Here is a 13,643-nt window from a genome sequence, read left to right as displayed (position 1 = left end):
ATTTCTATATTCTTTGTTATATTGTTGTATTATGATCAAGTCGATGTATTATTGAGATATTAACTTGTAAGGCTTAAATGCAATTTTCGTCCTGTATTTTTTGCACTTTAGTATTTTAATCCTTTATCTATTTAAAATAGCAAATAGGTCTTGTAACTTTTTAGTTTTTCATAATTTAATCCTTCAGTCTACGGAATTTACAAATATTATTAGAAAAAAATATGTACCCCGCATGTGAGATTTTTAATTTGGGGCTTTTGTTCCTACATAGTAAGTTTCTGCTAGCATAGAAGCAAATTTTTTGTCCTGAAACTTTTGCATTTTAGAGTTTTAATCCTTTATCACAATGAGGTTGAGACATTTGGGTATAAATTCAAATCTTTTTTTTTTTTTTCTAAAACAGAAATAATGTCAACTCAATCAATTGATTAATAACAAATGTACTACATAATAAGACAAACATATTTGAGTTAAACGTGCAATTAACAGTTATCTTGTGACGTCTTTCTCAAATCGAACTAAAAAAGTCCACATATAGAGGATGTTTTCCATATCGAACATGAGATCATCCAACAATTTATAATAAAATTTATTATGTAATATAACATCAAATATTCGATCAATTCAAGCAAACATTAATTTCTTGAAATAATAATAATAATAATAATAATAATAATAACAAAAGACATGTAAATTGTGAACGTGTGGCCCGCCGACAATATCGGTTTGACTCGCAACGTTCGGACATCCTCAATGCTATATAACCAACTCTTTGTTTTCAAACTTTGATGTTTAAGTTAACGGCGAAATAACGACCACCCCCAATCTTATTACAGTGAGTTTTCCCCTCTCTCTCTCTCTAAGCTTTCTCTCTCTTCACCCCTCAAACACAAAAGAAAAATAAACAAAGGAGCATGTTCAAGAAAGTGATATGAGAGAAACACAGTTAGCTTATTTACGTATGTATGTATATATGTGTATATATAATTTTGTAATTTTCTTGCCTTGTTCCAGAAGGTGCTCTTTGTGGTTTGTCAAACAGGACCAGTGAATTCTTTTGTTGGAGTAGGTGGGAAAGAATTATGATGCAGAACATGGTTCACCCTCATCAAGACCAGCTTCCCATTGTAATTATTACATTTAATTCTTGTTTTTTAATCGTCTTTTTTTTAATTTTTTTTTTAAAAAAAAGTGGATGATTATGCACTTTTTATTTAATTAATTAACGTTTTTTTTCTTGATTCAAATCTTCCTACACATCTTGGCATCTGGAAATAATTAGGTATCATACTGAGGATTAGGGCAAAAATCTTGAGACAAGAACAATCTTAATTAGGACATGACTAGCTGTCTTTTTTTAGTTTAATTTACCTTTGATTTTGTTCAAATGTTTAAATCATTTGAAAACTTGAACAAGAACAACCATAATTATGATACATTCTTCTCCATACAATCCAGAATTCTCTAAAACCAATATCTCAAAAACACCAACTCTATTAATCCTAAACTAACTCGAAAATGAAATATATATACACACACATATGAGTATATATGTATATAAAAAGTACATTATATATTATCTACAAATTCGAATTATATATAACTAAAAGTTTAAAATCTGCGAGACTATGTAAATTCAGCTACATAAACATCCATAATCGAGAACAAATGTCGTATCGACAACTTCATCATTCATATATATATATATATATAGTGCATCATCATAAATTTCTCATTATATTTATTTCATATATATTAACAGGACTAAAATAGTAATTTTTTTATTTAAGTACTTTTCAAACAATAGTGGAATATTTGGCTTTTCCAAGCTTATAGCACAAGTTTTTCTAATCTTGATTCTTTTTATATATTCACATTGCACTAAGAAGGGAGCTTTAATTCAATGGAAGCACTTCACATGCATGATAGAGAATAGATTGTTATGGCTCAAAGTTCCCATTGTTTCTCCCAAATTGGACATTACCCTATCTTCTTACAAATAATTTTTTTTATTCAAACGAGGTTCAGTCCAAACTGATCAATCACAGACCAAGTTTGATATACTTGTCATGTAATTGACCACTTCTTCTTAATTATATATCAATCACATCGAAAATATATTATACTTATCATATATATAATCAGTTCAAATCCAACCAATTAAACTCGTTCTGGATCAGAATTTTCCGTTCTTACAAGTTCAAATAGTGTGAAGTTTCCATCTTTGTCTATGCCATTCACATTTTGTTTCCATATACACCTTCCCACACGTCACATGCTCGTTCCAACACAAATCCACAAACCATTTCTATTTTCTGCAAAAATTTATTCATTTCGGTTCAGATTATCTGTTCTCAATTTCTTTGTCACCAGAAAACATCATTAGCGGAATGTTTGTAACTAAATTCGTCCGAAAACCACTTTTATGACAATATTACTACCAATCATGCACGTATGATTGATCAATGTAAAGGCATTTAACAGAACTTTTGTCGTGCTCTTGCAATGATCATGATCCGAGTTGTAATAATTATAAACTGATTGTCTTAATTCTTGCCAGGAAGAACTCACGAGCCCCCTCGGAGCTCAAATTTTCGAGTTTTGCGAGTCGGAGTTGTTTCCCGAAACGCTTCAAAATTCCGAAGCTACCTCGACTTCAAATGGCTGCTATGAAGAGCACTCTTCCAATCCAACACATCTCCCCACAGATATGAACAAATACAACAGTAGTACTGGTACATTAGACAACGTCGACATCGTCAACCAGGCGGCCACGACAGGCACCGCCGGCCCCTGTACTCCGCCCTCCGTGGCCACCGGCACCTGCAGCAGCAACCTGTCGACGTTCTTGGAGGATCAGATAGAAAACGACATATCGGCGTCCATAGACTTCACACCTTCTCCATCCTTCTCAGTCCCTCATCAGCAGTACTTCGGCAACAGCAACAGCAATCAAGAACCATTCAGCATGGCTTCCCTGAACAACCAGATTTCGTCGCTGGGCGACGCGGTGGACGGGTCGCTGTACCCAGCAGTCGAGCGGCGGCCGATGGTGGTGTCGCAGGTCTTAGGGCCACCACTTCCGGCGAGCCTGGAAGAGGATTGCCTGCCTTCTGTGGGACAGACTAGTTACATGCGCCTGAGGAATTCCAGCACTTCGCCTGCCTGCTCGGGGCTTCTCGATCCGATGATCGGGCCGTACTTGCCTACGGGCAGCATGAGTGCTCCATTTTCTGCTGATAATTCGGGGTTTTTTCTGGGAACTGATATGTCAAGCCAGGAGTTGGAATTCCAGGGTGGTAATTGTGGACTTTTCCTCCCTGATTCCATGGCAAGAGTCTTTAGTTGCTCCACCGGTGATCTTCAGGTACAATATATATACACATATATAGAACACAAGAATTATACTAAGTATTGCTACACATAATTTTTTACTTTATTTTTATGAAAGTTACATAAAAATTAAGGTTTTGTTTGGGTGTAATTAATAATATTGATTATTATAATTTTGAATGCATTGTGTGTGTGTGTTTTTTTTATTTTTTTTGGAAAAAAAAATTGAATAAATTGTTAATATTGTGGATTGATGAAGGCACTTAGCAGTGAGAGCCAACATCTGGTGCATGGGAGTGGAGGGTCAAGTCTGGCGTCAGAGATATCAAGCCTGGAAGATCCTGCTGCCTTTAAGGTGGGCAAACTCTCTGTTGAAGAAAGGAAAAGAAAGATCCATAGATACTTGAAGAAGAGAAATGAAAGGAATTTTAGCAAGAAAATCAAGGTTCCCTCTCTCTCTCTCTCTCTTTCCATTGCAATTTGCATAAAGAAAATTACATTTTACGTACCATAAGTAAATTAATTTTTTTTTTTATGATTTTGGTCCCGTTATTTTTTAACCCACCACATTGCATCTCATGACCCCATCAAAATTTATTATTTTAGTCTCAAACATTAATTTAGTTAAATTTATGAGGGAAACATTTTTAATTCCTGTCAAAATTACAGGGCCCGTGTCATGCAGGTATTGTTTCCGTAATAAATTTAACAAAATTAAAGCTTGGGACTAAAATTATAAACTTTTCGGAGTTATGGGATGCAATGCGGTGAGTTCAAAATAATGAAATCAAAATTGCAAATTAAAACACTAATTTGTCGTATACAAACTGCAATTCTTTCCCCGATTGCATGTGCGTGACGCCCGTTGGTGGACTGAATTTTCTATTCAAAATTATATTGTATTTTTTTTTTTAATTTAGTATATACGTGCAACATTGATATAATTTCTTTATAACTAAAACAAATGAGATAACCTCCATAAACGTGATGTATATACATTAAATAAAATTTAAAATATAAACTCTAATCAGCATCTTTGACATTTTGTAAGTGTTTTGTGCCTATGAATGGACTTGCATTAAATTAAATAAAAACAAGGTAAAAACGTCGGGGTCACATACATTTTTGTGACTATTAATCTTACACGTTGAAAAGCATGCGATGCGAAAGGTAATAAGGGTGTCTCTGTCGAAACAAAAGGAACAAATCCTTCTATACGTATGCAGATGAGAGAATGTTCAAGATTTGATAGATACACACAATATGTTTCGTATTTTTATATTCACGGCCTTGTGATAGTTTCTTTTTTTTTTTTTTTTTTTGCTAAATAAATTACAATAACCTTCAACTAAAATTTAGCATAATAATAAATATTTATCATTTGAAAAAATTACAAATATCTCCCTAATGATTGATAAATTATATAATTCTTGAATGAAGATATGAGACTGTCAATTTTGTCCTTACTGTAACTTTTTTAAAAAAAAAAACAACTTATAGAAAAATTGAAACGGATGGATGAAAAATTTATCCATTTTATCTATAAAATTTAAAAAATAAATAAAATTATAGTTCTTAGTCTACATAATAGTTTCTTGTTTCTTTATTTACTTTGAATATTTTTGTTGATCCAAATAATAAAAAAAAGAATATTATATCAATGTGTTGCATTAGAATTTTGAGTTTTAATGTATTGAATGATGTAATGAACCTAATCTTATTTAAAAAAAAAAAAAAGATAGTGTTTAATTATTGTGGGATGGGGTATTTTTAAAATATACAAAATAGTCGAGGCCAACTTCTTAATTCAGATGAAATTAGCGTTAGGCCTCGGGATAAAATCTTTCAGTAAAGTTAGCAGTTAAATTACACTCGATGCATGTGTATGATTTAAGTTTTTATTAAATATATCTGATTGAATTAAAAAGTAAAGAAAAATAATCAATCAAAATTTATAAAATCAACTGATTAAATGGGTGGTCATATTTCAAGAGAAAGAAGTATATTTAAAACAGTTTTATTTTATACGTATTTTGTCAATTAGAATAATTATTTTAGGGATATATATTTTGGTTTAATAAATATTAATTAATGGAGGTGGATTTAATTATTTATATGAAAAAATACAGAACTCTTGTCGGAAAACACTTGCAGACAGCAGGCCCCGAGTTAGAGGGCGGTTCGCGAAGAACGAGGAACTCGGAAGAACATCTGCTGCCAACCACGAAGACGACACGGACGAGGATGTCACCCTGTTTTCCAACGCTACCATACCTCACGACCATCACCACAAGGTATAAATCTCTCTATATATACTGGTCCTTATAACATGTTATTTATATATATATATATATAATAAATAATATTTTATATTTTAAAATATATTATAAATAATAAAAAAAAATACAAGCAATCTTTTTGATATTGTAAATGAGTAAACTATATTTTATAAAAAAAAATAACAAGTTATCTGTCTATATTTTTAAGAATGAAGGAATTTACCTTTTTAGTCGAGAAGGTAAATTGCTTCATTTTAAAAAGCACATATGATGAATTGCTATTTTTTTTATTTTTTATAAGAGATAAATTGCTCGTTTGTAATATCAAAAGGGGATAAATTGTTATTCATCCTAGCTAAAATAAAATATATAAACCAACAAATTATATTTTAGAAAAAGAAAAGAAACAAACAAAAAAACAACTTAAATTATTATAGACACCACAAAAAATTGTATAGCAATGTTAAATGAGGTGAAATACTATTATTAAAAAAAGTAATTACAATTAATTTTTTAAATTATCTGATTAGGGATATAATTATTATATTTAAAAATTAGTATAGCAGTGTTATTAACCGTAATTTATAAGTATCGAGGGCCTTGCTTTTTTATATTAGTGTAGATGTTGATTTGAAGATAAACGGTTTAAAATAATATGTGTTGGAAATTATACAATTAGATATTTTTTTATAATTTGATTGAAAATAAAAAATATATTTGGATTAATATTAAATTAGACTAACAAATTGTATATGAGTTGTTTTATGTTATATTTATCCATATTTGAAAATTCAAGGGTAAAATATACTTTGAACCCTGAACTATTTTTGATGTAAAATATTTTCTCTAAACTAATAAACGTAGCACTTGCTCCCTATAATTAAATTTTTAGACAATATTACTCTTATATTATATATATATATATATATAGTTCAAACAATTTATTTTTCTAACAATTTTTCATTTTAAGTTTAATTTAAAAAACTAATTAAAAAAAATATCTTTTAATTATAATAATTGATATAATATTAGTAATTAAATAATTTGAGTTTTATTATATTTTATAAACTCAAAGTTAAGTAATGAATGCGAATAAAAAAATATACAAAAAAAATCATGAAAATATTTAATTAATTGGATAACAAAATTAAGTTATTAACTATTTAGATAAAAATGAGTAATTAAATGATTTTTTAATATATTCTTTAAAAAAATATGATAAAATATTTATATTTATATTTATTCATTTTTTTCTAAAAATATTTAACTTTTGGTTAAGTATATATTTGTCATTTTTTTTTAAAAAAAAAGCATATATTAATTTTTGATTATATATATTAATTTATGCTCCATTTTCAATTTATATTCTTTCTTTATCAAATAAAAATAATTAAAAAATAATTTGATGTTGTTGAGAATAATATATTAATTCAAAGCAAGAGGGGTAATTTTTATCTTATATGTAATTTTTCTTAAGGATAAATTGTAGAGATAATTACATTTACACCCGCGATCTACGGTCTTTCTACATAAATCATTAATGCTTTTTGTATAATTGCAGATGCATCCCTATGTTTGTTACATATATTACCAATGCTTTTCGTATAATTACACATACACTCACCATAAACGCCAACATCAACTATACGAATCGCTCGTGTATTTTGAAAAATTACATATACACCCTAAAAAAAATGTCAACATCATTACACATTACTCCTTTTTTTTTTTGTCAGGGGTGGTTTCTGTAATTATGCCAAAAATATGGGTAGTTTGTGTAACAGACCATAAGTTAGGGGATTTAAATATATAATTATCCTTAATTATATTAACGCCTCTTAAAATTAGATTCAGATATACAAAACCCTCTGTTCTTCACAAAATTACATCTACTCCTTAAGGGAGCATTAGTGTAATATACCTCAGGTATGCTCGTGTAAATTTTTACCACTAAAATATTAATAAATGTTCTTGTAATTATAGTAGTAATATCAAATAATATATTTGTAATTATAACTGCAACCTCTATAATGTACTTATAATCATTCACATGATTATGCATAATGTAATAATTCATAGCCAACTTATTATACGTACCCATTTATAAATGCATGACATACATGAAGAGTATCAGTCATGTGAATGAAATTTCTGTCATTCAGAAAATATTATATCATTAAAATATTAATATTAAATTATTTTTTTAATAATTTAACTTCTTAAATGAGGTAATTATTTTAATATAAATATATATATAATGTGTCTACATATTAAAATAAATACGGGATACGACACTATACATTTTGTAGTAAAAAAAAGTCCAAACTCTACATTTTAGGATATTATTATGACTTTCCTTCTATTAAATAATTGATTATAATATTATTATTTTTTAAAAATTTCAGGTTAAAGAAGAAGAAGAGATAGAGGGGTCAGATATATTTGCACACATAAGTGGAGTAAATTCCTTCAAATGCAATTACCCCATCCAATCTTGGATTTGACCTTAGTTTCTGGTGAACCCCTTTCACCCAATTTTTGAATCAGAAACAATTAATATTATCCTGAATTTTAGAAGAAGGACACTAACATATGGGTGGATTTATTTCTCTTTTTTTTTTTTTTTTGGTTACCTTAATTGGTATTTTGATAATAGTTATGTAGTTCTTGAATTAAAATCTAATTATTGTATGTACCATAATGTGATTGTCATTGTGTAAAATTTTAGCAATTAATTTGGTAGAATTTCGATTTGGAAATAGTAAAAATTGTTGTAAATTTATCGAATGGCTGCCCCAAAATATTATTTATATGTAGCTGTCGACATCAATTTATCTATTTTCAAAAAATATAGAGTAGAATTTTAAATAAATTAATTAATAATTGAATTTTGAATTAACGTTCGTAACAAATTAGAACTTTATAATATTTTTTAAATAGGAAAGTTCGTAATAAGTCCATACTATATTTGGGCTTCGTGCATCTTGATTAGTCAATTCGAAATAATTACGATTTTTTTTTAGGAAAAAATGCAAACATCCCCTTTGTGATATCGCAAATTACCCCTTTACGAAAAAATAAATAGCGATTTATCTCCTTGTATTTTTTAAAATACAACAATTTACCTGGAGGTAAATTGCTTCATTTTTCCTAGTGATAATTAATCCAATAGTGTGCTTCCATTATATAAAAATCTACATAAACACGAAAATTTAATGTTGTCCATGTGAATTTATATTCATATAAAATGTACATCGTTGAATCAGTCTGTGATAGTGTAATTATAATTGATACAGTAGTGAGGACCCATGGGAGTATAAATCCGCATGGACAACATCAACCTTTCTTGATCACCAAAAGATCATTGCTGATCATATGAGTTTGTAGCTATGAGGGGTTGCTGGGCTTAGTTCCAAAAAATGACCTTTAGTGTTCAAAATCAGTGAGTTTCTAAACAAGGCAACATATTTGAATAATGACTAGTATTTCATTTGAACCAATCAGGCTTACATACATTTTTTGTTCTAGAATTTCCGTAATTTGGTATTTCTAAGGTCGCAAAATAGTTTTGTAACTTTTTGACATTTCGCAATTTTGGTTTTTTCGTTGTCGAATTTTGCAAAAGTCATCGGAATAACTCATGTGCGCCTCACGTGGTTCATTTAAATTGAAATTTTTGTTTTGATTGGGTTTTTTTGCAATATGGACGGAGAATTACAGAATCAAAAATATATCTAAACCAATCAATCATATCATAATAAGATGGACACTGAGTTACATCAAGCAATTTATGAATTGACGTCCAGATGTCTAATATATATATATTTTTTTGAAATATCTAGGTTATAAATCAAAAGAATTCTCATCTTAATTAGATATATTTCTTAAATTACTAAGGGCTTTATTTAATTATCAAATATTAATTTATACTTGACCCCATAGATGTCATATATAGTATAGTTCCACGAGAGAAATGCTGTGTTTTTCAAATTTTCAAATGGTCCACATGACCACGTAATTATACTAGCTAGATAATAATAAATAATAACTAGGGTTATAGATTAAGGTGCAATTATTTAACTAATTATAAAGAAAGTAATCAAAATTATTACAATTATAATATTAATTAATAGCTATTTTTTCAAATTTTCTGACTTTTGAGAGAAAGTGGTGGTTCATATTTTCCAAGGGTCGTTGGTATGGCGGCTCAATTATATCCCTATAGATCAATCAATATTATAAATTACATAATTCAAACGTACGAACTCAACTATTAAATATAATATTCCCCCTTCGAAATTAATGTTCATTTATTGCTGCTATATCTATGAATTAAATTAATTAATTTTTTTAATTTTATAATATATATGAAGCAACACGTTTATAATTAGTCAGCTAGAAATAATATATAGTTCATTTAACTCTATATATTGCATGTAACATGAGATTCAATCAAATTCGAGTCGAGTCGAGTTATTGCTCATTGTTTATTTAATTTGATAATAGTTCATAAAATTTTATTTCGATTTATAATTAATCAAACATATATACTATGATAATAGTCTCCTTTTGAAAATAAAAATATACGTAACTTTTTTAATTTTGCAAATTTTGAACATTACTGTTGGTCCAAGTTCATGACGTTATAGCTATCAGCAATGGCAGTTCAAATATTCAAATTGTATAGTATAATTACCACGTTCATCTGTAGGCCCGTTACAGGTTTAAATATATTTTTGGTCTCGTAATTTAGTTATTTGATATTTTGTTCTTTAAATCCTGAATAATATTTTGGTTTTACATATTTTTAATTTTAGTCATTTTTTGTCGAAGTTTACCATTCTAATAGCATAAATGCATGTGCTTCTTACGTATTATCTTTTAATTTTTTGGGTAACATTTTGGTCCAAAATCTTTTTAATTTTTATGATTTTAGTTCTTCCTTTGCTGGAGTCCGCCCTTTTCGCCAATGCAGGTGAACTCTGAAGAACAAAATGACAGTTGTAAGAACAAAATACTATTCTTAAAAGTTAAAGGACGAAAATGCTAAATGATCTAAGTTACAAGATAAAAATTGTATTTAATCCCCCGTTATGGGAGTAAATTGTTACTAGACAAACCAACATCCCCTTTTGTAATGGGAATCAAATTCGTTATCCTAACTCCGGTACCAATTATTTGATCGAACAACAATCGCCAATAGTCAATTAAAAGTTATAATTGTTAGCCAGGATACAACTCAAATATTTCAACTCTATATAGTAGTTCAAGTTTTTATTTTTCCTAACAAAAATAATTACAATAATTATACTCTGATCAACAATATCAGATAAATGAAATTTAAAACAACACCTGTTATAATAGACAACATCTATTATGCAGTAGAACAACATCTCACGCATATAGTAGAGTTCGAACCCATAACCTCTAAAATTATAGAACCTCAGTTTCGTCATTTGAGTTAGAACTTATTGAACTAATTCAAGCTGTGTCCTATTTCAATTGCGACTCAACCATAAAAATAACTATCGGACACAAACCAACAATCAGTAAAACTAGGAGAATAAGGGAAAAGGCATTTAAAACAAGCAGAAAAGACAGAAACACTACAGTTAGAAAACAGACAAAAAATAATATTATTAGTATGTTAAGAGAAATTAATGTGAATGCAATGAGGGATTAGGAAGAAAACAAAAGCAAAAGAAAGAACAACAAAAGTTACTAGGAAATCTATGTGCTATTTATACTAATGTTACTTGTCAAATTTATGTTGGAATTTTTTGTCCAGTTCCAGAAGATGTCTACATTCAAGAATCTTGTGACAGCCACATGATGTTATATATGTAACATGTTTATGTTCATGTTCTTGGCTGCAAGTGTTTGATTTTGTTGACCAAACAAAAATGTTGATTACTTTTGTTTGTAACTTTTGAGTAGTATGACTTTAATCATTTTTGGTTCTTTTAGAATTTGTTTATGTAAAAAGGCCAAGGTTCAGCAAAACCCTAATAAAAAATCTAGGGTTTCTTTTTTCTTTCTTTTATTCCCCAGTTTTTTTTTTTTTTTTGGTAATTTATCATATGATAATTATTGCTTGTACTTAATTAATAATTGATGAATACAATGTACTTGACGTGTAAAGAATTTTTTTCTTTTTTTAAATGAAGTCCCATGTGAGATAATTTTAGTACACTAAAAAGAAAAATATGCGTAGTTTAGCGACAAGAAAGATATATTAAGTGACAATTTTAATACTATTATTAATTATATATATTTATATTTAGTATGTGAACAACAGACTCAAATTAAACGTGATGGGCATGTGTTTTTTTCGACAACTATTATGAATAATCGAATTTGTAATAAATTAAAAAGTTATAGAACTTATTTGGTATCCTAGAAAAATAAAGTACTAAAACATCAAACACAACAAATACAGGAAAAAAATTATATTTTAATATTAGATTTTGTACTGATGTTTTATTATGTACTTTAAAAAAATAATATTAATGATAAAATATTATATAATATTTTAAAATCATCACTATATAAATATATATTTATCTATGCATATGTAGTTATAGCAGTTTTTGTTTGCTAGAATATAATTTTAAAAAAATTAGCAGAGACGAGAGTTTTGTTTCAATTTTCCTGATTAGGGATTACTCACTGTTAAAAATTATTTATTGCCACGGGTTGTTTGCGAACAGAAAAGTTCCGTCCCAATTAGTGATGGAATTTGAGACGGACTTGGGACAGATGATGCTACTAGTATCAAAAATTCAATTTTTCGACAAATATATCATTGCAAAAGTCATTGTAGAGTCAGTCTTATTGATGACATTCAAAAAGTCCGTCTCAATTGGTTTGACATCCATAAATTCCAATGGCATTTTGCGATGGAATATTGCCGTCCTAAATTTGGGACATTATTTGATTCTTGATGGTTTTTAATATTTTCTATATTGTCTATTGTCCCTTTGTAACTCTTTGCAAATTCCATATCAAAATCACGATAAATGTGGCCCGTTGCAAAAGTCCGTCTCAAATACGTCCCAGAGACTAACTGATTTGCGATTTCTAGCAAAGACCATTACACATTCACATGCTCGTCGCAAGAAAACTATTTTTTGATAGTGCATTACATACGCCAGTTATGCAAATATGGATGTTTTCTTCTCAAGCTATATAGCAATAAATATCCCCTTTTGTCCTTTATTACACTTTATCACAAAAAAAGAAAAAAAAAGTGGGAGCTTGTAATTTGGTGTTAGATAATAATTATATAATATTAACTAAATTTTAATTATTATTATGTTTGAATATATTTTAATAAATTATATTTATTTATAGAGTATATTAATTAAATATAAAAAGTTTTTAAGTTATACTATTTATAATAAATAAAATTTAAATTCAAATTTATCATTATAGGTATTTAAAATAAAAAACTAATATTAAAATTTATCAGTATATAAGAAATTAATATGTTTTATTCAATTTTAGATTTTAGAAAAATAATTTAAAAATTAAAATATTATATAATTTTTTTCTTCTGACTTTTTCTTTTTTTCTTCCCCTCCCCTTGCCATCGGCCACCAAAATAACCCGGGAGAGTCATCGTCGCCCAAGGTGGCGCTTTTATTTTGGGCGATCGATCACCCCCTTTTGCAGTTGGGCGACATCGGCCAGAGATCGCAGCCACCACCTTTGTATATATGTACACTATATATATCATATATATAAATAACAAATATATTATATAATTATTTAATAATTTAGACAATTTATTTTTTACCCTGTATGATCTATGGTTGTTAAAATAAAGATATAACGAGTAAAAGACTAAAAACTTTAACACCGTTAAGGGAAACAAACAGTATAAAAAGAGTATATATTATTTTGAAACACACAAGTGGGTTTTTGTCCATTTCATTAACATGGGGATCGAGTTTTTAATTAGTTTTGCATAACACATGTTTTTATGTAATTTACCCTTTTTCAAAAATTGCGACGGATGATTTTTAAAAA

General features: G+C 28.4%; 1 protein-coding gene across 1 annotated transcript; it reads left to right on the top strand.

Moving 5' to 3' along the window:
• On the top strand, positions 818 to 8,397 carry LOC105158605. The gene is made up of 5 exons (XM_011075414.2): positions 818 to 1,127; positions 2,561 to 3,367; positions 3,593 to 3,778; positions 5,463 to 5,627; positions 8,018 to 8,397. The coding sequence occupies exons 1-5, from the start codon at positions 1,083 to 1,085 to the stop codon at positions 8,114 to 8,116; spliced, it is 1,302 nt and encodes a 433-aa protein (XP_011073716.1). The 5' UTR covers positions 818 to 1,082; the 3' UTR covers positions 8,117 to 8,397.

This window comes from Sesamum indicum, linkage group LG3 (genome assembly GCF_000512975.1).
Source record: "Sesamum indicum cultivar Zhongzhi No. 13 linkage group LG3, S_indicum_v1.0, whole genome shotgun sequence".
NCBI lineage: Eukaryota > Viridiplantae > Streptophyta > Magnoliopsida > Lamiales > Pedaliaceae > Sesamum > Sesamum indicum.
Note: the sequence above shows the minus strand (reverse complement) of the source record. Positions and strands in the feature narration are given on the sequence as shown.

Coding starts and splice junctions, on each gene's coding strand:
- LOC105158605 (XM_011075414.2), top strand. CDS start 1,083: ATGATGCAGAACATGGTTCACCCTCATCAAGACCAGCTTCCCATT. Junction 3,779..5,462: donor ATTTTAGCAAGAAAATCAAG/GTTCCCTCTCTC, acceptor GAAAAAATACAG/AACTCTTGTCGGAAAACACT. Junction 5,628..8,017: donor CTCACGACCATCACCACAAG/GTATAAATCTCT, acceptor TAAAAATTTCAG/GTTAAAGAAGAAGAAGAGAT.